The sequence below is a fragment of the Mauremys reevesii genome, linkage group 4 (genome assembly GCF_016161935.1).
Source record: "Mauremys reevesii isolate NIE-2019 linkage group 4, ASM1616193v1, whole genome shotgun sequence".
NCBI classification, from domain to species: domain Eukaryota; kingdom Metazoa; phylum Chordata; order Testudines; family Geoemydidae; genus Mauremys; species Mauremys reevesii.
The window spans coordinates 86,569,092-86,595,960 of record NC_052626.1 but is presented as its reverse complement, the minus strand read 5'-3'; the positions used below and the strand labels follow the sequence as shown (position 1 = coordinate 86,595,960).

Genomic DNA, 26,869 nt, shown 5'->3' with positions numbered 1-26,869 from the left:
GCTCTATCACTGTTAATCTAAAATGGCTAATTTTAAATGAAGCTACCCTCCCTTGACATGAATCTCCCTATGGCACTGAAATTAAATGTAGACTATAATTTGGCATTTGAGAAGTGAAAGGGATGGTAGCCCTAAGGGAAAAGATAACAGCTTGGCTCTTTGTGTTAAATAGCTGTCTGCAAGCCTCAAACTGCTGAATGACCTTTAGGGTAGGGAAGGCTGTGCCTCCCCAAACAGCCTGGCCCTGCCCCCTACCCAACCCCCACCCACTTCCTGCCCCCCGACTGCCCCCCTCAGAATCTCTGACCCCCCCCAACTCCCCCCCGCTCCCTGTCCTCTGACTGCCCCGACCCTATCCCCGCTGAGTCCTGACAGACCCCAGGAACCCCCACGATCCAACCCACCGTTCCCCATCCCCTGACCGCTCCCCCCAGAACCTCTGCTCCCTCCCTGTCCCCTGGACTCCCTGCCCCTTATCCAACCCCCACAGCCCCGGCCCCCTACCATGCTGATTACCCCCGCCTCCCCCCCTCTCCCGGAGCCTCAGCGTGCCGTGTCCAGGAGCGGCCCTGGACAGCGCTGCAGTGACCTGGCTCCAGCGGGGCCTGAGCTCGCAGCCCCACCTGCTTACCACGTGGCTCCGAGTGGCAGGAGCTCAGTCCCCGCCCCCTTACCATGTGGCTCCGAGCAGGAGGAGCTCAGGCCCCGCCAGAGCCAGGCCGCTTTAGCTCTGTCCAGGGCTGCTCCTGGACGCGGCGCACTGAGGCGCCGGCGGATGGGGGAAGGCGGAGGCGGGGACGGCAGGGAGCCTCTGACATTTTCGTGGGGGCCCCTGCAGGGCCCAGGGGAAATTGGCCCACTTGCCCCCCCCGGGCGGCCCTGCCACAATGTAGCAGTTGCCTAAAGATCAACTTCACTTAGTCCATAAGACATTTCACCATTGAGCCTATAAAACAGAGGTTTCTGCTTTGGCTGATTTGAATTCTGTCCACATAATGCTCCACCTCACCAATTGCTTAGGAAGGAAAATCTGAAGTGCATCGTTTTCCATCCTTAAAACATGACTCCAATGGGTAGCTGCGTTCCCACTTCTAACACTCAGGGTTGGTAATTCCAAACTGTGGAAAGCATTTACTGTCTCATCCCTAAAGCAAAATGTGTTTCTACAGTAAGACTTAATGAATTTCCAGTTACTCCTGGCATATTATCGTAGCAAAATGGTATCACTGAACCTAAGAAAATTCCCTATTTTCCATGGATACTTCCAATTATACTAACATAAACCTTTCCAGAGAACTGCACTTCAGTTCTTAAAGGAGAACACCCTGTAATGCTGATTTTTTAAAAAGGCTCCCATGGTGATCCTGGCAATTACAGGTTGGTAAGCCTAAATTTAGTACCAGGCAAAATGGCTGAAACTATAGTAAAGAACAGAACTATCAGATGCATAGATAAACACAGGATGTTGGGGAAGAGTCAACATGGCTTTTATAAAGGGAAATCATGCCTCAGCAATCTATGAGGGTGCCAGTGAACATGTGGACAAGGGTGATTCAGTGGATATAGTGTACTTGGACTTTTAGAAGTCCTTTAAGGAAGTCCCTCACCAAAGGCTTCTAAGCAAAGTATGCAGTTATGCGATAAGAGGGAAGATCCTGTCCTGGATCAGTGACTGGTTAAAAGACAGGAAATAAAGGATGGGAATAAATGGTCAGTTTTCACAGTGGAAAGGGGTAAACAGTAGGGTCCCCAAAGGATCAATACTGGAACCAATGCTATTCCATATACTCATAAATGATCTGGAAAAAGGGATAAACAGTGAGGGGGCAGAATTCACAGATGATACAAAATTACTCAAGATAGTTAAGTGTGACGCTGAATGTGATGAGTTACAAAGGCATTCACAAAGCTGGGTGACTTTGTGAAATTCAACATTGATAAATGCAAAGTAATGCACACTGGAAAACATAATCTCAACTATACATATAAAATGTGGGGTCTAAATTAGCTATTACCACTCAAAAAAAAAGATCTTGGAGTCATTGTGGATAGTTCTCTGCAAACAGCTGCTCAGTGTGCAATGAGAGTCAAAAAAAGCTAACAGAATTCTAACACCCGAAGCATGGGGCAGGGGTCGCTTGCTGGTGGATTATCTGCTACTTGAAGTCTTTAAATCATGATTTGGAGCATTCAACAGCAGAGTCAAGGGAGAGAATTAGTTCAGGAGTGGGTGGATCGGCTTATGTGGCCTGCATCTTGCAGGAGGTCAGACTAGATGATCATAATGGTCCCTTCTGATCTTGAATTCTATGATTCTATGATTCTATGAAAGGGAGTTTAACTGGAGTGGAGAATCAAGATCTGTGTGTTTAAAGATGTTAGTGGACACTTCTAAGCCCTCATGAGAGGCTTTATCTGCCCGATGCTACTCTCTTAAGGGCCAACATGATTCTTTCAAATTTACTTCCAAAATACTGATATGGGAAAATGGTCTCTTCTTCCCAGGTGTTCTCTCAGTTCTTTAAATTGAGATGGTTCCCTAACCTCAAAGGAAAAATGGACCAACTGTATTAGTTCAGAGGAACAAATAATGCTATTAAAACAAAAAAAAGTCTCCCCTTCCCCTGATCCCCACTTTTTTTGACATGATACCTTTGCTGAGAAGCTGGAAGAAGGTCAGCCATAGACGAAGTCCCCAGGATGGGGTTATGGGTCACAGGATAGCAACAGAGGAAGTGGCAAATAAGAGGGTATAGAATTTAGAAGATGAGGCTGTAGGTCTCAGGAGAGGCAGAACAGCTGCTGTGGTGCTGAGGGTAAGGAGGAAAGTTAGAACAACCAAAGATAGGTTGGAGGCAAATCCAGGCATAATAAGCACATCATAGGAAAACTGTGAATATAGCTGTGTATGAATCTCTGGGTCTGAATGGTAGCACAAAACACTTGGGATCATGGCAGTTTCAGCATCATTTGTGCTTCGAAAATGCCCTCCCCCCCATGTTCATATTATCTTATTTCCCATGATTAAATCTGTGATGATTTCCCTGGGTGGATGTAAATCTGTATGTTTTTATAAACAACACATTCTTCTCTCCATGAAGGGGCAGTAGTGTATACTAGATTACTGTTTAGAGACTAATCATATGCACACACAGACATATACCGGTGCCCCTTTCCATAGTGAATCCCAAAAGAAAATGCCCAGGCCCTGTTTCCATAGCAACCAAACTACAGTGATGTTCCATGCATGGGTTTATACATTGAGTTAGTTGTAGATGAATCCTTTGGTATTACTACTAGAACAGAATACTGAAGAATGTAAGTATTAAAAAAGCACCCAGACAATAAAAATGTGATTGTATATGAGAGAGTATGTATTACTCATCGTTTGGTTTACAGGGGATGATCCTGCAAAATATGGAGCATCTTTAATTGATTCATAGATTTTAAGGCCAGAAGGGACAATTAGATCATCTAGTCCAGAGGTTTTCAAAGTTAGGGTTGTGACCCAGTACTAGGTCGCAGCATGTAAGGCACTGGGTCACTCTGGTCAGTACCGCCGACTGGGACATTAGAAGTCCCATTAGCGGTGCTGCTCAGCTAAGACGGACTAGTGCCTACCTGCTCCGACACCGCGCTGCGCCCCAGAAACAGCCAGCAGTGGGTTGGCTTCTAGGCAGGGGGGCCACAGGGTTCCACACGCTGCCCCCGCCCCAAGCACCAGCTCCACACTCCCATTGGCTGGGAACTGGCCAATGGGAGCTGGGGGTCAGGGCGGTGCCTGCGGGCGAGAGCTGCATGCAGCTGCTTGCTCGCCTCTGCCTAGGAGCCGGACCTGCTGCTGGCCGCTTCAGGCACAGCGTTGTCCGCGGTGCCAGGACATTCATGAAGCCTGCCTCTGCAACCCGGCTGTGCTGCTAACCGGGATCCGCCAGAGGTAAGTAAGTCCATGCCCCAACCCCTCACCCCAATCCCCTACCCCACCCCATAGCCCCCCCAAACCTGGAGCCCCTCCTTCACTCCAAACCCCTCATCCCCGGCCCACCCCAGAGCCTGCACCCCCAGCCCAGAGCCCTGACCCCCATCCTGCACCCCAATCCCCTGTCCCAGCCCTGAGCTCCCTCCCACACCCTGAACCTCTCATTCCCAGCTCCGTTGGGTAGCAGGCATCAACAATTTTCTTCAACTGGGTCCCCAGAAAAAAAGTTTGAAAACCACTGATCTAGTCTGACTTCCTATATAACACAGGCCATAGAATGCCAGTTACCCAGTTACCCCTGTTTTGACCCCAAGAACTGGTGTTTGACTAAAATATATCTTCCGAATGGCATCTTGTATTGAAGACTTCAAGAGATGGAGAATTCATTTCTGTTGGTAGTTTGTTCACACCTTCACCGTTAAAAATCTATGCCTTACTTCTAATTTGAATTTATCTGACTTTACCTTCTAGCCATTCATTCTTGTTATGCCTTTCTCCACTAGATTAAAGATCCGTTTAGTAAATTAGAACCTCAGAGTTACGAACACCAGAGTTATGAACTGACCAGTCAACCACACACCTCATTTGAAACCAGGAGTATGCAGTAAGGCAACAGCAGAGACACACAAAAAAGCAAATACAGTACAGCAAATACTGTGTTAAAAGTAAACTGCTAAAAAAGTGAAGGGAAAGCAGCATTTTCCTTCTGCATAGTAAAGTTTTGAAGCGGTATTAAGTCAATGTTCAGTTGTAAACTTTTGAAAAAACAATCATAACGTTTTGTTCAGAGTTACGAACATCCTCCATTCCCAAGGTGTTTGTAACTCTGAGATTCTACTGTACTTTCTATGAGGAGATAAGCACTCTGAAGTGTCATTGACCTCAGTGGTAATTGAGGGGTTAGTACCTCAGACCTAAATGAACTAATGGTAACAAAATCTAAAAAGGCAAGTTATAAAAGGTTTCTTTTGATGAAAATTTTAAAATTTCACTATGTTTCTGTTATAATCTGATTATTCCATTTATTTTTTAAAAAAATGTTTTGTCAGTTTAAATGCTATAGCTGAAGATTGAGGCTATTAGGGAACAGTTGAGTGTCACAAAAACAGTGACACAATGATGGGAAAGGGACACAATGAGCAAAATCATAGAAATTTAGGGCTGGAAGGGACCTTAATAGGTCATCTACTCCATCCAGTCCAAGAGCTAATGTGCCAGTGGTTTCCTGTACATGGTATATGCATGTGGGAGTGTTAATTCTACACCAAAGGATCAAATTTATACATTATTAAATTGGATACCATCATTTATTTTAATTCAAGTAATTAGAATTATTATAAAACACAGCTTCTGTTACCAGCATTTAACAGCCTTTACAGTTATCTACTCTGGCCTAGCAGGCAAACACCATATAAGTGAATTAAGGAAGAACAAAATAAAAAGAAGATGCAATTCCTATTTAAAATACAAGTGTTTTCAGTGTTTAAGTGTTTAAGCTTTCATGTTCACTTCATGGAAGGTAGGCTCAGTTTAAGCAGGGTCTGAAATCCAATCTGTTAATTCCCAATCTCAACGAAACTGGAAAGGGGAAACAAACCTTAGCTATACTATATTGTCAGATAGGTCCTTGTCATACTTTTAAATAAAGATTTCCATTATGCTTTAATATTGTTTGTTACACATTTTGCTCTCTTTTTATATCACATGTAAATACACTTTGCTGAATACCAAAGAAAAAACCGGATTTGATGCCTGATCCCATAATCCTTACTCCTGAGAGTAATATCCACTGAGGAAAGTAGTCCTGTTTGTTTCAGTGATACAACTCACTTGAGAGAAGATTATTCATGTGAAGTATTGGGTTCATTGTATTTTTGTTTTCTTTTTTATTTCAAAGAGAAAAAATATTTTCTGTGATAAATATTCCAGGCTGACAAATAGTAATTTTGGGTAAATTGCACATGAGGATTGTGTTCTGCTAGGTTTGTTTTTTATTAGTGGGGTTGTAACTTGCTTTAAAAAGAGCAGCATAAACAGAAACAAAATAAGGGAAGTATTCTTAATTTGTCCATTAAAAAAGTTGTGGATCCAGAATGGAAGAGGAATTTATTGCAGAGGGATAACTGCATTAAATACTCATTAGCATTTTCTTTTTATTGTCCCATAATCATTAACTCATCTACTGTAGTTACAGTATAATTGTATTTATAATGAACACAACGGTATTAATGTGCCCATAATGTAATTCTACCATGACCAAGCAATAATAGTAGTACCATTAAACCAAAGTGCTGTATAAGTTCTCAGATATGATCTATTGTTACATCTACATATATAGTGGAGTAGACACTACCCTCCCGGCTAGTATGGCTATAAATACCAGTCTGAATTATGAGGTATGGGTTAAGCAAGCGGAGTAGTTACCCTACACAGCCCACATATCACTTGTAAATGCCACTAAATGCCAAATAAATGCTTCTCATACTTACACTGCTATTTTTAGCAGTGTGATGTCCCACTATCTCCTCCGCCAAAGCCTTCCCCCCGTGACCAACCTTTCACTGTGGCGTATAGCTACACACTGCAGTCACAAGTGTGGCTGCAGTCTGCCTTTCACATGTACTTCCTGTACTCTACACACCACCCTAAGTATAGACATAGCCTATCTTCTTACTTCACGTTTCACACACAGTGGTATCTAGGTGCCCCTGGAGATGGGTGACATCTAAAAATGGGCAGGCAAAAGTAACAAGTAGAGGTACACTCAGCTAGCTCACAGGAGCAGGTGTACTTTAGTCTGTGGGTAAAATTTTCAAAAGTGCTTAAGTAACTTAGAAGCCTAAGTCCCATTAAGTGAGGGCCAGATTTACAAAGGTATTCTGATGTCTAAAGATGCAGATAGGTACCTAGTGGAATTTATGAAAACACCTAAGTGACTTAGTGCCTAGCTCCCATTGAATTTCTTAAGTCACTTAGATGCTTTTGAAAATGTTATCCTAGTATCTGATGCAAATTAGTGGAAAGTTAGATCCAGGATGGAAGAGCAGAACAAACAACCAGTCAATAGCGCTATTCTATAACTTCAGGCATCTCCACAGCAAAAATCAAGCCCAGCAGAGCAGCTCTCCACTGTGCGCAGAAAGGTAGTTCTGGTCTGCAGAGGATTTCAGTATTTCAAAGTTTGATTTTGTCCACAAATGGGAAAGCCTTGAGGTCCCTGCTCTGAGGTGGGCTGCCCCAGAGCCACAGACTCCCGTCCAGAAGCCAAACCATCAGTAAACATTTTCACCATATAAGACCCTAACACTTGTCCCATTGAAGTCAGTGGAATTTCTTCCACTTGGCTCTAATTGAAGAGCCATAAATCCAGGTAATATTGTTGCTGAACCAAACTAATCTAGAAATTTCATCCAGATAATTTGTATGCACGGCGACAGTTGATGGCAGTGTCCAGGGAAACAATCTATATCATAAATGGAACAGATGGGACAGAAGGAAAAGTTATCCCCAGCAACATCAGGAGATGGTGCCAAATGGCCAGTGAAATTAAATGTCAGTTAAGCATCTCTTTACCTGCATTTCTACTATAAGAACATAAAAACATAAGAACGGCCGTACCAGGTCAGACCAAAAGTCCATCTAGCCCAGTATCTGTCTACCGACAGTGGCCAATGCCAGGTGCCCCTGAGGGAGTGAACCTAACAGGCAATGATCAAGTGATCTCTCTCCTGCCATCCATCTCCATCCTCTGACAAACAGAGGCTAGGGACACCATTCCTTACCCATCCTGGCTAATAGCCATTTATGGACTTAACCACCATGAATTTATCCAGTTCTCTTTTAAACACTGTTATAGTCCTAGCCTTCACAACCTCCTCAGGTAAGGAGTTCCACAGGTTGACTGTGCGCTGCATGAAGAAGAACTTCCTTTTATTTGTTTTAAACCTGCTGCCTATTAATTTCATTTGGTGACCCCTAGTTCTTGTATTATGGGAATAAGTAAATAACTTTTCCTTATCCACTTTCTCCACATCACTCATGATTTTATATACCTCTATCATATCCCCCCTTAGTCTCCTCTTTTCCAAGCTGAAGAGTCCTAGCCTCTTTAATCTTTCCTCATATGGGACCCTCTCCAAACCCCTAATCATTTTAGTTGCGCTTTTCTGAACCTTTTCTAGTGCCAGTATATCTTTTTTGAGGTGAGAAGATCACATCTGTACACAGTATTCGAGATGTGGGTGTACCATGGATTTATATAAGGGCAATAATATATTCTCAGTCTTATTCTCTATCCCCTTTTTAATGATTCCTAACATCCTGTTTGCTTTTTTGACCGTCTCTGCACACTGCGTGGACATCTTCAGAGAACTGTCCACGATGACTCCAAGATCTTTTTCCTGATTCGTTGTAGCTAAATTAGCCCCCATCATATTATATGTAAGAAAGTTTCTAAAGGGTCCAAAAGAAAAGCCTAATACATGTATTTATGTATGTGAAAAATCCATAGCTTGAAGGGTTAAAACAAGCTGGTGAAGAATTACTATAACCCAGTGGAACGCACCATAATAAGACAGATTCCAATGCAACCAATCTATAATGTACTTTATTTCTGAAGTACACTAACTATGGATCAAGCCTACTTCCATTGAAGTCAATGGCAAATTTTCCAATGACATTCATAGTGCAGGATCTAGCCCTAATACTGTAGTTTGATGTCTAATCCATATCACAGATTTTTTTTGGCACAATTCTACCTGGAATGCAGAAGCATGATATGAAAGGGGTGTTTTGTTTGCACACTTGGAATGGAAAACTGACTTGGAAGAAATTGTATAACAGAGAAGCCAGCAGTGGGGAATTTGTGACACAAAATTTTGGAAGGAAAACTTACAGTTTATCAAAAGGAGAAGGTTAAGAATGGTTTAAGATTTGTGATTTAAGCCTAAAAATAAAGGAAGAAATCAAAAGTGCAAGCTGGCTAAAAAGCACCAGTTTTATACAAGGCTACTTTAAAAGTACAGCTGAAAAATTACAGTTACTCATTTTCCACTGTTAAAAATGTGTTTTTAATGGGAACAACAGTGACTTGTGAAACTTGATACTGTGAAATGTAACAGAGGACAAAAAAGAAACTAGAAATGTGAATTATAAAACCCCATACATTATATGCATAAATGCACACTATGGCCTTTGGTTGATTAACATTAACTTTTGCACAAACTGATTAAAAAGTAATCGTTTTAGTGCCCTAAGAATATTGTAGCATTAAAAGGAAGTTTCATAGGCAATAAAACATAATTCCTTTCTTTATCACATTAAAATTCCTTTGCACAGTCCATCTGTAGCCCAATCTTTCATTTCTTGTACACTCCGAACTCCTTCTGAATTAATTAAGACTTTTCAGGCTCCTAGTCAGCAATGCACTTAAACACATGCTTAACTTTAATCACATCTTAAGTCCATTCCAATTTAGCAAAGCCCTTAAGTATGCACTTGACTTCAATGGGACTTAAGAATCTTCTTAGGGTTAAGCATATCCTTTAGTGTTTTGCTGAACTGGAGTGAAGGACTCAAGGAATGAAGGACTGAGAATGTGAGGGAGAAAATATCAGATTGCAAGTTAAAAAGCTAAGATTCCCATTGACTTTATTTGGCTAAAAAGACTCCCACTGACTTCTACTGATTTTGGATCAGGCCCTAAACCCCCAGTTGTGCAAAAGCAGAACCATGTACCCCTGGTGGAGTAGAGATAGCACAATCCATTTTCTCCAATGAGAAGAGGAGTTGCAATTTTGTCTGGCTACTACTTGAGTCTAGAACAAATGTATGTTGTAGGGGGAGACATAATGACAGACTGGATCTTGGTCTATATAAAATCAATAATTTGGGTATTTTCAAATTACTAAAATAAGCAAATATATAAAAGATTAAGATTTCAGAATGAATGCAAAATGGTGCCTTTTGGGGGCAGCTCAACCAGATAGAAATTCTATGTGTATTACCCATACAATTCTGCCGTACGTGAGTTAATGTGGTACCTGTAAAAGGTGCCTGTGGTAGTGCAGTTTTGCCCATGCTACCCTCCCAATGTACGTCAACCATGGGATGGAGGGATGGGAGAGTAATTTAGACTTTCATTCTGTCTTTGACAAGAAGGGTACCAATTAACACAAAGTGGGATGATGGCTTTTCTGATAAAAATACTATTCCAACAGGAAATAAGAAACCACCATCTCTATTTGTGAAGAATTTTAGTCATAATTTATCACGGCCAGCATAGAATCAATGACCTAGAAGTAGGAGGATCTACCACATTATTAATTCTCTGACCTAACTACTCCTCCCCTCTCCCGGGGACTATATTTCCCTAGTTGTGCTGTGGATGAGAATCTGTACTTGTCAGAAAGAAAATATTTTTTCTCATTAACCAGTGGTGCCATTTTAACCTGGAAAGAAGCAGCCCAAGCATTAAAAAATGTTCCTGTCAGATATCAGTGATCTCCAAAAGGGACATTGCATAACATGAAAAATGAAAACTTCTTACCCTAATAAAGAGGATCTTCTCTCCAACTCTGTACCGTCCTTGTGAAAGACGCTCCACACAGAATTTATTGGGGCATTTACAAGGAGGATCTTCAGAAATGTGTTTGACCTGAAAAACAAGTTATTATTGTATCTCTTTCATAGAGTGTATCTGCAGCAAACTGTTCAAAAGGGCAGTTAACATAATGTCATGCCCTTGATTTATTCTCTGTCATCATGACAAATGACTTCTTCCTAACACCTCTTCAGGCTTTTAATTAAGACACTATTGCTGAAATTGTCTTACTGGTTTTTTCCCCTCAACTCTAACATTTTTAATAGTATGGCACTGAGTGACTTTTTAAGACACTGATTTTAATACCATCATTGCTACTAATGGGCAAAATCATGAAATCTATACTAAGTTTCTATGTGGTTCATAGGGAACAATCCCAGTGCATTCAGTGGGTTTTTTGCTGAATTAAGAATGAGTAAAAACTGAATGAAGACTTCAGGATTTGGCATGTCTGGTACATGTAAAGCCTTGAATCAAATACACCTCTACCCCTATATAATGCGACCCGATATAACACGAATTTGAATATAATGCGGTAAAGCAGCGCTCCGGCAGATCAAAGCAAGTTCAATATAACGCGGTTTCACCTATACCGCAGTAAGATTTTTTGGCTCCCGAGGACAGCATTATATCGGGGTAGAAGTGTAGTAATAAACCTCATATAGCATTCGGATATTAGCAACACAGGCTCTCCTCTTATGTTAAGCCATGTGAAAAGGCTGGGGGGAAATCAGTGATCGCAGCTTTTTCAGGGCCACTTTTTTCTCTCCCTCTGCAGAGTTTCTGACATAGCTTGGGAACCCACAAGAAAGACCCTATAGATCTTAAAATATCTGCAGAAGGATCCTTTGCATCAGCATCTTCTGTCATCACCCAGTAATGACAACATAGATGATGTGTCTTCTTGAAATCTACATGTATTTTCAATTACATAAAATGGTAACATTAAACAAACCTATATTCTTACTTATTAAAAATATTAAAATGAAAAATAAATACAGCGGCAGTTTTTTAAAGCATCTGTGAAATCCAAGGTTGTGGGGATTCCCAAGTCAAATGGGAATTCCGAGGTGTGGAAAGATAAAGTAGAGGCCAGTGATGCTCGCAGACACTCAGTTTGCCATGGAATTGCACTATATAACTGAGTGATGAACTAAGCCCAAAGTTTGTCAACCTGAGGTTGATGGTATGTGAATGGAATTGAACTCTACTGATTTTTGGTGGGTAGATTTACAATTTAATCCACCTACAATTCTCAGATGAAAAGTAAAGGAAGTCCAGTATTGGAGTCCTGAGTATATCTGATACACAAAAAGGAGGCTGTCCAGTAATTTCTCCAGCAGGGCTTCCTTAATAATAAAATTAATACTACTTTAGCTTAGAGATAGAGTCCCTGATTTCCCACTATCTTCACCTTGCATAGCCATTTATACCTGGGTAAAACACTATGCCCTGATCATGAGCCAGGATCCAAGCTAAACTCAGTGCCACTGAGAAGAGCTACAGGGAGAAAAGTGCCATTTATGTTCCCCCTATCCTCAGCTTTGAGATGTTCACCAGTGCAGGGACATGACTGAGGTAGATGATGTGCTGCTGCACTCTCATGATTGCCTGTTGTTGCATTAGCCAATTGGGGGTTGTTATAGCCAGGTGTAATTTAGAGTTGCCTTGAGGCTTCTCTAAGTTACTGGTGTAAAAAATGGACCCCAAAGCCCGGGGATCAGGGATGAACAAGGGCTGTTGAAAGCTACTTTTGTCCCATTCCTCATTTACATCAGCCAAACTTCAGCTCCAACTGAGAATTCAGCTTTGAATGCGAAACCAGTGACATTAATATTTAGTAGATGTATATTCTGAACTTTTAGGTGATCTTAAAGTAGCACAACCATCAATGTCAAAGAGCAGATCTGGTTGAGTGAACTCTAATTTGACATTCAAATAGCACTTCCGCTAAGAAACAACACTGACAAGTGCATGAAGGCAATCATTTCCGCATACTGTCCTTCTCTTGGATGAAAGCTGACCTAATGTATTGATGTCAAATGAAACAAAATGCAGGGGGAACTTTCCAAAGGTTTTGTCCACTTCATGTAACACTCAACAGACCTTTTCAGATCCAGTTTGTAAACTAAGGCCCCATAAAAAGAGACTGAGAACAGAAAGAAAGCTGTTAGAATAACTTACTGATGAAAGTTTGAGTAACACTGTCTTAGACAGGAAAAATGTCAGGGTCGTGTACTGGGGCTCTGTTAGATATTTTGGTTGTCTGACAAAAATACAGGAACAGATCTGTTATACAGAGTAGGAGGCTTTAGGATTTCGGCTTTATACTTGAGGGAAAATTTTAACTTGTCAAAGGAATGTTCTTTTTGTTGAAGGTGACTGGGGATATTGATAGATGTAAAAAGCGAACAAGTTAACTAACAATTTTTTCTGTAATTGATCTTCTCAGCTGATGGGCAGGAAAAGGAACTTTTAAAATTGACTAGTATCAGAGGGGTAGCCGTGTTAGTCTGGATCTGTAAAAGCAACAAAGAATCCTGTGGCACCTTATAGACTAACAGACGTTTTGCAGCATGAGCTTTCGTGGGTGAATACCCACTTCTTCGGATGCAAGGCTTGCATCCGAAGAAGTGGGTATTCACCCACGAAAGCTCATGCTGCAAAACGTCTGTTAGTCTATAAGGTGCCACAGGATTCTTTGTTGCTTAAAATTGACTTACGCTCTATCACCTAATTTGAGGGCTTTCTACCTTATTGCTAAAATGATTCAGTGTTACCATCTGACCAGGTCTTTTCCCTTGTGGAATAATTACTGAGAATGATTCCTCCCTCTCTCAAACATGTGCAGTATATTGTCATGAAACTTACTTCATAGCTTGAAATTATACTAAACACATTAAAAATGGTTATTGGGATTGATTTTCTTGCCACTTAATTGTTTTAACACCAGAATTATTCCAGTGACTCCAATGGAAATTCTCCTCTCATTCACACTGGCATAGATCAAGAGTATTAGGTCCAGGATTCTGAATATCAAACCAATCTTAAGATATTCTGGACCTCTACCATCCGCATAAATCAGGAGTAACTCTACCGAAGTCAATGGGTCATATCAAATGTAGGTTGCAGGAGGTGCAAGAGGTATATATGGACTTATATGTCCTCTGATCTTGGGACTGTGTACCAGAGTGATCCTCTAAATGCTCCCCAAATCAGCTTGGCTGTGGCCCAGAGGGTCTAACAGGAAGGGATCGCCACTACATAAATACATGCCAACCACACCCTCTGGTGACACTCCTTATACTAGAAGCCAGCAGAAAGGTGGTGTAGGACCTGTTATGATAATTCTATGCTGCCAAGGATTCACCTGAGCAGGAGGAGGCCTCTAGTAGTCAGATCTGCCACCTTTAGGGTTGCTTTGTTCTGGGTAAGTAGCATAGAGCAGCTCAATATTGGGGAGAATCAAAGCCAATCAATTTATACTAGTGTAAAAACTGGTACAAACCAGAGGATAATTGAGCCCTTACTGTTGCATTTGCCATTGCAACCTCACTGGCCTTAGGGGCATAGAAGTATTATTGACTGGAATTTAAAAATAAACTATGGAAGTGGAGTGCAAAATTAAACCCTGTTTTATTTTTTTGTGTCTGGATTGTATGAGTGCTGCCATTAGTTTATAGTCTGTGAGTCTGGGGGCAGTGAGGATCAGGAATTTAAATAGATAAATTCAACCCTCTCTATCCCTACTGCTTTTTAAATTAAAGCAGATGGCTGGAGACAGCCTTCATATTCTCTTCTCTGTTCCCCTGAGATATACAGTCACCTCTTCCATTCTAAACATACCTGCATTTTCCACAATTCTCCTAGAAAAGCAATAAGTGGGTTTGCATAGTTAAAGATGACACAAAATATAAAAATTAAATGTAACTCATTTACATTGTAAAAATACTTTTTTCATTAAAAGAATGAACATTATATTCCATCTGCTCATTGTAACACAAAAGTGGCACATAGGTTTTTCAAGAAGCGCTTTGTAACTCCCAGGTGGTACATCTACCATGTGATATAGCAGTTACTATAGTAACTGTTTCTTTTTATAGAATATATTTGTAATTTCCTAGTTAACCTCTTCATTGCTTCAAAATGTCTCTTTCAGCTGTTTCAAAATGAACCCCTCTAATGGAGTGTAACTGAGAAGTATGGTATAAAGAGCTTAATGAATTGTAAAGCAATGTATTTTCCTAGGTAATAGTGAGGAAAAATTTATTTTGCACTTGTTTATGCTACAAGAGACAATGTCTCTGAGACATGCAGAACTAGAGTATAAAAAGAGGCTCAAATAACTCAGAAATGTTTTGTTAGAAATATGTATAAGTCGGTAAGGGACAAATCTCACAGTCTTGATTCAGTCCTTCCTCAGGCAAAACACCAAATGAGAGTTCAGTGAACAACTAGTTTAAAAAAATAAAATAAAATAAAAATAATGACAGCCAGACCTGGCCCTCAGTAAGAACTTCAGCACTGCAAAGCTGGGCCAAATTGCAGATTTCCACTATCCACTAAAATTCCCCAAACTGCAAATAATCGTGGTCACAAGTGATATTAATTGTAGATGCTTGCAAATCTTGTTGTTAGACCACTAAATGCAGTGAGATGTCAAACTCAGGCCCTTATGTCCTGTGTATGTCAGAATGTGTCAGGAAGATGATAAGAAGCTTGCCCAAGCACACTTACAGCATCATCCAACAGTTTTCCTGTGCTCTTTTTCCCCGGAGACTTTGTTGGGGAGGGTGAAGGAGATGGAAGAGGGGCTGAAAGTATTTCCTCTTGTTCAATCTCTTTCTCCAGCTTTATTAACCCAGGAGGTTCCACACCAAACCTTTTGAAAACATACAAACAAATTACCAGCGCTTACAAATAATTTCATATCTTAATAGATCATGACGCATAAACTTCATACATACACAGCTGTGCAACACAGAATTGCTAAACACACCAATGAAGGGATGAGTACATGATATATTATTGTAGCTGCTATCAGTATCATAAATATGCAGTGTGAAATTAAAATAGCATCTCTCATTTAATCAAATTTACAATAAATGCACTTAGTCTTCAGCTTGTTGTTTGTTGGGGAAACATCTATAAATATGTGATATGGTATTTGGTATGTGATAGACACATCCCAAAATTGTTATGATATGAGAGTTCAGTTCAGAGACCATCTACTTCGCATTTCACCATCCTCTCAGACTTTTTCTAGGAATTATGAAAACTTAAATAGTTTTCATAATAAATCTATATGAGAAAAGATTAATCTGTTAAACCTGAGCATAACCCACTGTAATAGGTATTATGCCCAGTTTATGGATGGGTAAATGGAGACAGATTCAGGCCAAATTTTTTCAAGAGTGGCCACTGATATTATGCACCTCAATTTTTGGGAGACCAACTTTGAATCTGTGGATTTTTTTGTTTGTTTGTTTTTTAAGAACTGCACAGTACTTACTGTTCCAGTTGAAGTGAATCCCTGAAAATCTTAAAGGGTCTCAAGTTTGGCACTCAAAAAATTGAGGCACCCAAATTCAGTGGTTACTTTTACAAGTTTGGTTGTATGTTACTTGGCCAGGGCCGCCCAGAGGTTTCAGGGGGCCTGGGGCAAAGCAATTTCAGGGGCCCCTTCCATAAAAAAAAGTTGCAACACTATAGAATACTATATTCTCGTGGGGGCCCCTGCAGGGCCTAGGGCCTGGGGCAAATTGCCCCACTTGCCCCCCCCCCCCACACACACACACTCTGGGCGGCTCTGTACTTGGCCAATGTCATATAATGAGTGAGTAGCAGAGTTGAGAACAGAATCCCAGAATCCTGATGCCCACTTCACAGAACTAACCACTGAACTTCACCCCATCTTTTTCTTTTTCAACTGAACAAGAAAAGAAAATATATTTTATATGATAATTTCCTTTTAGTTAAAGACCTAAATATAGGTATTCACATCAAACCAATTCTATAGTGAAAATACATATTGTATTGTGTAAAATAAAAACCCAGGGCCAGATCCAGAACTACGCTGATTCACACCAGCTGATGACCCAGCCACTAACGTTCTGTACCAAAAATATACCAAGTATTAAAGACTAACATTATCATAGAACTTAAAGTCATATAGGCAAAGGGCATAAGTGTAGATATTGGCCCTTGCATTTTTCATTACAAATTATAAGCTAATCACACTGCTGCGTAGTAAGTTAATACCCAGAAAACTAAGAACCAAATCTGTGCTTGTATTGGCTGCTAACTGGTGCAGTCTGCCTAACGAAAAGTCAGCCAACATTGGAGCGAACACTTATATACAATCCATTTACTTCCTGTCTGTCTGCAGATGCTGACATGCTGTAAATCATTAAATTCCCCTGGGCTCTAAGCGTACACCTGCATGAGGCCTTATTCATCAAATAAACTGTTCCCACTCGCATTAATGCTGCTTCTTTGCTTCTGCTGCTTTTCAGAATCTAACTCACCTGATTTCTATCATTACAATAGACAGTATATAATTATTATAGATAATTTTAACAAACTTCTTTCTACTAATCAGTGGAAATTAAATTTAAACATATATCCTCCATGTATTGCATCACAATCAAACAGCTTAATTAGAGGAATCGACAAAGAAATCCTTCTGCTTGTCTCACAGTGGCTTGCCGTGCAAAAAAAGGTACAAGCCCTGTTCTGAGAACTATGTTGGGAATTTCCTTGTCTGCTCCTTTCTAGCCTGTCTTCTCCATAACTACAAATAGAGCAGCATCAGACTGTAAAATGATCTCCGATAGACTTCTAAGAGCACCACTTCCAATTTTTCCCAAGGAAAAATTAAGTACAATACCAGAAAGATATAACTTCTCAACAGACTATAATTTTCAAACAAAAGACATCTGGGGGCTGATTTATCCAAAAAAAAAAAAAAAGTTTTACAGCCACGTAAGAAGAATTCCAATTCTTTTGGTAGAACAGACAGTTTAGTGATTGCATGTCATACCACCAAAAAAGCAGCTCACAGATATATTTGCACCTAATTCGCTTTCCAGAATGTAAGAATCCTTTAAGGCATATTTACACACGTAGAGAGATTGATTTTGCTCTCTTTTATGTCAATTTTACCTCAGTGTAATTCCAACTATTTCACTGGAGCTACTCCTACTTTACAAGAGTATGAAAATGAATCAGACCTGCACAATCCCATTGATTGCAATGGAACTGGATAGCTTAAGTCAGTACTGCATTTTACCCCCATAGGATTCATCCATCTTTCACAAGGACTATCAATCCACTCATGTGGGATCAGTCAGTACAGAATTTGGCTCATTGTATTAATTGAATGAAAAGTCTGTGAGTCTTATACACTCTACTCACATTTCCTGCTTTAATTTCCATCACATGGACAAAAGAGAAAAATCAGGAAAGTTACTGATTGGGGCCAGTAGCTGATTAACAATTGTTTACATGCAGAACAAGATTTTAGTTTCTTATAATGGGCTGACCCTCTGTCTAACACTGTCCCTGATGTTGCACTTCTTACTCTCATGAGTATACTTCAACTGGAACTACTCACATAAGCAAAGACCGCAAGATTGGAACCACAGATTACTACAGCAGGCTCAGGCCCTGAAGGTCTGTAAAAAGCCTGAAATACAAATAAACTCTTCACTAATGAAAGGCCAACCCACTGTTAGAGGGTGTTCTTTTATTATTTATTTAGATGATTTCTTCAAAAATTTTACCATTTCTGAAATTTCACATTCAGTCATTTAAGTGAAAGCTCCAGTAGTAACTTGCAATAGTTTCTCTCTTTGCTAGATGATGTGTTCTGTACAAATGGTGAATAAGCTCAATCAAGTCACTCTGCTGAGTGGGCATACAGTATCAGTCCAGCTCTCTGAACTGTTACAGAAGTTAGGCACAAATCACTAATGAAAACATACTGAAAACTATTTAGATGGTTTCTTAATAATGAAGGCTTCCATAATGTATGGTGAGTAACTGGTAGCATCTACACAGTGACATGTACCTGATAGTGATGTGCAAACTAGAAGAGGACAGATTGTGCCTACCTCTTGTCTGGAAAAGGCTGACTTTGCTCTGCCCTCATTGTAGGCTACCAAGACACAACATGGCCCAATGTTTGGGTTCTGTTTTGATAAGAAACCAAAAAAGTCAGGCAGTTTAATGGCTATCTCCCCCAATTAGGGCCTGCTTCTCTTCTCAGTAATGCAGATATAAAGTAGTGTAGCTCCACTGAGGTCAATGGAGTTACACTGATGTAAGCAAAAGGGGAATCAGACCCTTGATCAGCAAAATAAGTAATCTGAAAATCTCATGAGAAACTCCCTCAGACAAATTCAGCGGTCAATTATGGTCTGGAGTAATTCCATTGATGTCAATAGTTACTCTAAATTTACACCTGTTTAAATGAAATCAGATTTTTTTTCTCTCTATTTCGTCTACATTCCAGTTACAGCTGAAAAAAGTCTCCAGTCTTTACAGACCCTTAAAAGGTTTGTTTCTAGAAACAATGCCAGTTTAATAGGGTGAGGGGAAGGTTTTGGTTTCCCCCACAAAAAAACCATCTGTACTATCTATCACTCAGTAAAGGCCTGATCCAACTCCCATTCAAATCAATTGAAAGACCCACTAGTCAGTGGCTTGACTAGGAGTTCAATCAGGCCCTAAACACTGAAATCTGAGAAAATAGTTTTTGAGGATTTCATAGGTGACTTTTAATGGTGAATGGATGCTCTCTCCAAACACCTCCTTGTACTTTTGGAGGAGGAAGAAAAATGTATTTATAACTGCTCAGTGTCTCTTCCTTTCCTAATTCCTTAGGACTCTGTAGAAGGTCCTTTTTAATATTATATCAGTGAGATTCCTGTTCCGACAAGCAGGCCCCACAGACTGTTAGTTTAGTTAGTTCGATCTTCAGGGTGAGCCGGGCTTTAAAAAGCAAGAAAGATGTCTGTTTAACATCTTATTGTTCCCCATCGGTAATTTAAAGCAATAGCTATAGCAGAGATCAGTTTATTAAAATGCTTTTTTCTTTGTTAAATCCAGCCAACATACAAAACACAGAGTCTATTCAAATCACTCTTGTCTCCCACGTAGCTCAGATTTTAGCACACTTAAAGCAAGAACGCCATTAGATACTTGTCATTTAAATGGCATAACCCTGTTATGTTACCCCTTCCACCATTTCCTGTGCATCTTGAAAACTTACTAGGCTGTAGAGAGTTTTCAAATCCCATATTGGGATAGGATTTGAGGGGGGGGGAGGAAAAGGAACAAGTTAAAATGGGAAGAAGGTGTTGCCTGTTACTCTGCTCCCAGTTTGGCTAAAATATAAGCCATGTGTGAAAGGGAAGGGGGCTTGGAAGGCTTTGTGTGCTAAGGTAGCCCCACCTTTCCAGCCCTGGCAATCATGCATGGTAGGGAGCAGGGCTTTAAAAAGGAGGGAGCTGCAGTCAGCAAGGGAGGAAGCCCTGAGAAAGGGGTGGCTGGAGTGGCTCCTGTGCAGCAGAAGTAACCATCATGCAAGAAACTCCCGCAGCTCTGTGAGGAGCCCAGAGACCCCTGGGGCAACTCTGATAGGGAAAGACTGACTTGGCTACCCAGCTGTAAGGACTCCAACAAAGTAAGTACCCCTGAAGTAAGGTGGTGCCACAAACATTTTTGCTTTTTTATTGGACCCAGGAGGGGCCTTATTTTGTGTTGAATCTGAACTTTTGTTTTCCCCCCACCTGGAAACAAAGTAAGCAGGCCCACAAGGTGGGGTCCACTGCAAGGATTAGGAGGCTGTGGCCTGTACTAGGCCAACCTATGGTGACAACTGGGCATGCTGAGGGGCCTCAGCCCAGCTAGGGCTGTGCCCCAGAGAGAGACTTTCTTTACACCGTATCTTGATACATTTTTTTTTAACATTAAATTCCCATTGACTGCATGGGATGATGAAATGAAGAGTATCTTTTATAAACCAAAATAAACAGCACGGTCTTTTTTTTTAAATGCAAATTTGTGCTTAATAAGTGATAGCACAATATGGCTTGGAATTTGTTTTTACACCTAAGGGATACACTGCTATGAAAGAGTTCAAATGGGAAAACCCAGGATATACAAACTTAAGTTAAAGACGTCAAATGCAGCTGGCAAAATTCTACATTCGTTCCCATGCAATCCCCATTGGAATGGGGTTGCATGGGTGTGAGGGAACAATTTAGTGAAGTTGCTTTTCAAGACATGAATGAATTAAAAGCAATTTTTTTCTTAACAACAAAGAATGATACCTTGTTGAGTTATAGTGCCCTATGACTAGCTTGTGACATCCTTACTAACATTGAAAATACCTTACTCCATAAGTAGCCCCTTTGATTTCATGTACGGGACTACAAGTTCACTGTGACTATGTAAGGATATCACAATCTGACCTCTATGAACAAAGCATAGACAGAATCTAGCAAGAGCAAGAGCTGTCTTAGTAGCAGAGATTCAATCTCTGAGCTTGATTCTTATCTTAGACTGGTGCAAATCAGGAGTAACGCCACGGAAGTCAATGAGGTTACAGCCAGAGTAAATGAAATCAGATCTAGGTTATCTGAAGGCAGATTCTACTACCACTGAGATCAGTGGGAAAACTTTCATTGACCTCAGTGGGATCAGGGTTAGATGCTAATATAGAAGATTTAGGGAGAAAATAGTTTTGATTAGTTACAGAGACATGATTATAAGGAGTAAGAATTTAACAACTTTATTTAGAAAAATCCTGTTCTAATTTTAAACTTCTTTTCATATCAGTTTCCCCCTTGCAATATGAAGACAGCAGAAAAATCATATTGCTATATTAAGGGAGATTTGATTATATTGTTTGAACAACTGCCCACAAGATGTTCTTGTGTAACTATCAGTGGGTGTTTGCCTTGACCCTGGCCAGTGTAAATGTTAACATGAAGATGCACCGAGTTAGTAAGTCTCTCAGTAGCCACTGCTATCAAAATATAAATATTTTTTAATTCTCTAAATATTTTCACCTACCTGGCTGCAATCCTTCCAAGTTCCAGCAAACAAAGACACACTTCTCTGGGCTGCTTGTGGAGGACTGCAAAAGCAAAATGAAGATAGAAAATATTTACAATAAAGGGTATTTTAAGGGTTTCAGTAATAAACAGATCCCAGCTTACTAATGGCTGTCAATAGCATGTTAGTCCTGAATGCCTCTTTTAGGCAAAACTGCCATTGGCTTCTAAGATATTTTTGCCTGAATAAAGAGTTCAGGATTAAGACCCAAGATGTAGCGTTTCCAAAGGAGCTTCCAACTCCCACTGAATTTCCCATAGGGTCCTTTGAAAATCCCAGCCTAGATCACCAAAGCTTGGTTTATACAATTTGGTATAATACGCCTACCTATAACCATTATATATTAAATGGAGGGCTCCTAAAGAACATTAAAAAACTAATGAAATATCAAAGGGTTCTGGATCACTTTTTATAAACTAAAAAGATGTTTTCTGTAGGAAACCGTCTTTCTTCCTCTGCTTAAATGAGCAAATATTAAAATTATATTAGTGGAGATAAATCCTTCTATAAACTTGATCCTGTATTACTTGTGCACCCAAGCACTCCCTCTGAATAAAATGTGTGTTTAGGGTACTCAAGGAAGTCACTCAGCTCTTGAAAAGAAAGCTACTTATCTGTAAATATTGTTCTCTGAAGATATGTATCTATGCAAATTGCCATGCTTGGGTCCAGTGCAAGACCTGGTGGGGGGGGGGGGGAGGAAAGAGAGTTCCCATAGCTTTTAAGCTTTGGAGGCAGCTGCAGTACCTCATGGACCACTTGGTCAGGTACTTTTGGAAGCACCATCATGTTCCAATATTAGTTCCTTTAAAAACTTGGAGACGGTAACACCCTCCTACCCCCAAAGAGGCCTAGTAAAATACATAAGGAAAATATACAAAAAATCTGAGGGGAGAAGTGTGAGTGATGAGCAATCCATTTGGAAGTATAGCTTCAGAGGATAAGAATTATAGGTACCTTGTTTTCTTTTCTCCAGAGATACCTGTCTTAGTGGAATCCTGCTCTTGGGGATAAATTCAGACCTTGGTGTAAATGGACAAGTTTCCCCTTGTCTAATGGAATATTTGCCTTCTTACTCCAGGGCTCAATTTGGCACCTGAAGAATAAATGAATCATGAACCAGAAGACTAGTGGCAGAGAAATCGGTCTATCTTACTTGTGTTCATGAGAGCTTAGATAGATGTTATATGAACATATAGGGAATTTGCTGACTCATTTGACTTAGCCAGGTGAAAAACACCTCTCAATAGGTGCCTCAGAGGCTAAAAATTTAAAGTCAAAGAAGTTTTCATCTTCTCCTACATGCTGTACACAGGGACCTCTGAGTGGGAACTGCTGAGACAGATATCTCTGAATATAATTAATACAAAGTTGGACAGATCCTCAGCTGATGTAAATTGGTATAACTCTATTGATATCAACGGAACTATGACAATTTACTCAGCTGAGGATCTGTCCCAATGACTTTTGGGATTGTATATTCAGCAATACTTTGAAAAAAATATATATGCATTTTCCTCCTAGAATCTGAACCAAAAATATTTCCAGAAGGAAAACTGCATAGCAGAAAAATAAAGTGGCAAAGCATTGGGAACAGAATTTCCATTCTACTGCCATCTGTTGTTAGACATATCAGAGATGTAAAAAAAGACCTGGACACTCTATCCTTCCTAGTATTCTTCCTTGCCATAAACTAATTCATGGATGGAAGACTTAATCTTACTGAGAAACCAATATGTTTAAGAAAAAAAAAGTACACCGATGGCCCAGACATATATTCTGCTGCTTCCACCTGAAAACTCTTTCAACATAATCAATATATTAAATGTACCTTAATGCTAAGAAATATATAAATAAACAGCCAGAACACACTGGATAAACCAGTTCTGGAAATATCTTGGTGGGGTATAGGGGGCAAATATTTTTGACCTCTACTTTACATCTGCACACATCTGATCAGGGGCGGCTCTAGACATTCCACCGTCCCAAGCACGGCGGCATGCCGTGGAGGGCGCTCAACCTGCCGCCGGTCCCACGGCTCCGGTAGACCTCCCACAGGCGTGCCTGCCTGCCGCCCTCCCAGCGACCGGCAGAGTGCCCCTCGCAGCATGCCGCCCCAAGCACGCGCTTGGCGTGCTGGGGCCTGGAGCCGCCCCTGCATCTGATGTAAGGCTGGGCAAGGGGGACTGCATTTTGGGGGGGAAGTATTTGTAAACATAAGAAGAAGGTTTGAATGAAGGACATGAAGTCTCTGCCAATGCTCAGACTTCTACTTCTTAAATGAAAACAATGTGCTCCAGTGAATCTGACCCACAATGCTCCAGACACATTTCATGCATTTCACAATGAACAATGTGAAAGAGTGAAATCATTGTTAGAGCATGACAAGCTGTGCAGGCAGTAACCAACCATAAAAACAAACATCTGGTGATGTGATAAGAATATGGTGATACAGTATTTCTAACAGCAAAATGTTAGCATTCCTGAGGACTATACCAGCATGCACATTCATGAACTTTGGGGGAAAACAAAGGCCATTCTGTATAAAATACAGTACCCACTGGAAATAGTTTAGATTCTCAAAACAGAATTCTTATATTTTTATAACTAATGCTTTTAAATGTACTATTAGCTAACAAGGCAATGTGGTCAGGATTTAAGACAAAGTTCTGAAAGTCAGAAGATGTGGGTTCCATTCCTACCTCTGTTACAGACCTCTTATGTGAACTTGAGAAAATCTCTAAAGCCAAAATTTGCAGAAGTGAGCAATGATTGTGGGGGCCTTTTTTGGATGCTCAATTTGAGATGCCTTCTGTCTCAAACTGTAGGTACTCAATATTAGTATCCACTTTTTGAAATGTGGCTGCTACTCTGCACATTTTCCCTCTGCAAAATGGGGGGAACAAAGCCTTCATTTCTCACAGAAGCGCTGTGAGGCTAAATTCAGTGTTTGTAAAGTGCTTTAAGATCTTTGATGGAAGGTGTGATAGAAGGTGTGGAAATCTTCTAAACTTTTTATGCCAGTGTGACTTTCATTTATGTTATCCTTTGACAATGATGTAAGCAGGTATTTCAGACTATAAATGTGGAACTGAACAGGAAAACCTGTGTCTGTCTTTGTGATTTTTGAGGAAAATGCCCATGCATTTTCTGCACTGGAGCAAGGTAGGAATCCTGTTTAATGAGTGTCTGCGTTCAAGGGTTAAAAAGCAGTTCCTTGCTACCAGTACATACATATATTCAGTAACAAGTAATACAGTTCATGGATTAGAGGAAATTCCTCTTTGGAGTGAGCGATTACAGACTCAGATGGAAACCTTACATCTGTACCTGTGGTATGCTGTTGCTTCCTGTGGGAACTGTATTCATAATTTTCTGAATTACTTACTGGAATCTAACTTAATGTATGTTTCTAAATTATTACCAGTACCTCAACTTTCTGACCTGAAAGGTTACCTGATCCTTCAAACACTGAGTGGCAAATACAAGTTTGCTAAATACCAGATTTATTGTAATTGTAGCAATAGACATTCATCTTGACAAAGAAAGCATCATAAGGAACAAAATAAGACGCAATGGGCCAAAATAATTAATGTTATAACTTGACTGATGTCTATAGAATTACACCAGGGATGAGTGTGGTCCCTTATGTCTTCATTTAGGGGAAAATTCTCTTCTCATTTACAACCCAGGTCAATGTACTGGATGGATCATAGAATATCATAGAATATCAGGGTTGGAAGGGACCTCAGGATGGATGGATGTAAAAAAGGAGACATTTGTATTTTCCTGCCAACAATTCAGTCTGTCCTTAAGAAGTGCATCATTTAGCATATGTAGATTCTTTAATTATATAGTTTATATAGCAGTTTAATCCCTCCCAAGCAGTTTGTATAAAAATATACATTTGTGATTCATCTGTTCTGATACCTAAGTTTCCACCCTTTGTTTGATGTTCATTTTCCTATCACATATATTCAATGCATTTCTAATAATAATTTCAAGACAATATTATTAAACGAGCACTAACACACTGTCTTATCACATACATGTAACATTTATGACATCCAAAAACGTTAAGGTTGCAAAATCAAGCACTTCATAGTCAGAAAAAGACAGAAATAAGGCTGCCTACGCAAACTTAATTTGACCCCCTTGTGCATTGGCATATGCCAAAGGCTTTAATTTACATGATAACATACTACTTTTTCCACAGGCTCTCTGACTCATTCAGTGCACAGGATGGATGGTATTGTCCATTTAAAAAAAAATCCTCATCATTCAGTGTGTGGCCACATGCATTATTCATTGCACACTATCCAAACCCTGCATTGAATACAGAATTATTAGTTTCCTTCTAGGCTTTTCTGTGGTGCTGTCATCTTAGTGTGTTTTACAGCATTAATGAATTTATCTTCACAACACCCATGTAAGGTAAGGTGGTATTATTATCCCCATTTTATACATGGAAATGGAGCCATAGAATTAAAGCCAAACTTGTCAACTAATTTGAGATGCCCCATTTGAGATAATTAGGGTCTTATGTTTCAGTGTATGTAGCATTTCCTAGCATCCATTGCCCTCTGATACAGTTGTGAGTGCTCAACGCTTCCACAGATCAGACCCCAGTGTTTCAAGTCAGGCACCCAGAAAATGAAGAATATGCAATCAGCAACCACACCTGTGAAAATTTTAGTTTAAGTGATTTTTCCCAGCAGCACACAGGAACTCTGTTCTCCAGGGTGCCATTCAACTGCTTTAGCCCTTAGTCTGTCCTTTTTCTTCCTACAATCCCTTTATTCATTCAGAACACACCTTCCAACTTCTGCAACAAATGAGGCTTTGGCCCTACAGCCTCCTTCACTACACAAGTCTTATTTGTCCCCAGAATACAAACTGTCCTGGGCACTGAATGAGGGAGTGGTCCTATAGGAAAAAAAAAGGTATCTGAACACGTAATTAAAGACTATCATAAAGTATATGTTCAAGAGGGCTGAGTTAAGGTTACAAGGGCAACCTTAATTTGAGCATTTTCTTAATTCTGAGTGCTTGACTTTCCAACCTTAATGTTCAATTAATGTAGGTTTTTGGGATGCAATTTCCTAACTTTTAAAAAAAATGTAAATATAGAAAAAACAATTTCATCTTGTGAAACCATATTGACC

General features: G+C 40.2%; 1 protein-coding gene across 8 annotated transcripts in view; it reads right to left on the bottom strand.

The window, feature by feature from the left end:
* The window catches only part of GAS2 (growth arrest specific 2), a 168,647-nt gene that overhangs the window by 43,862 nt on the left and 97,916 nt on the right, over nt 1-26,869 (bottom strand). For 7 of the 8 annotated variants that reach the window (XM_039536369.1, XM_039536370.1, XM_039536371.1 and 4 more), the window contains 3 exons: nt 21,663-21,726; nt 15,318-15,462; nt 10,527-10,634 (listed from right to left, as the gene is read on the bottom strand). In XM_039536369.1, the coding sequence (XP_039392303.1) occupies nt 10,527-10,634; nt 15,318-15,462; nt 21,663-21,726 (317 nt within the window). Of the gene's footprint in view, nt 1-5,475; nt 5,558-10,526; nt 10,635-15,317; nt 15,463-21,662; nt 21,727-26,869 lie in introns of those variants that run through there. The other variant, XM_039536377.1, reaches the window with a different exon arrangement.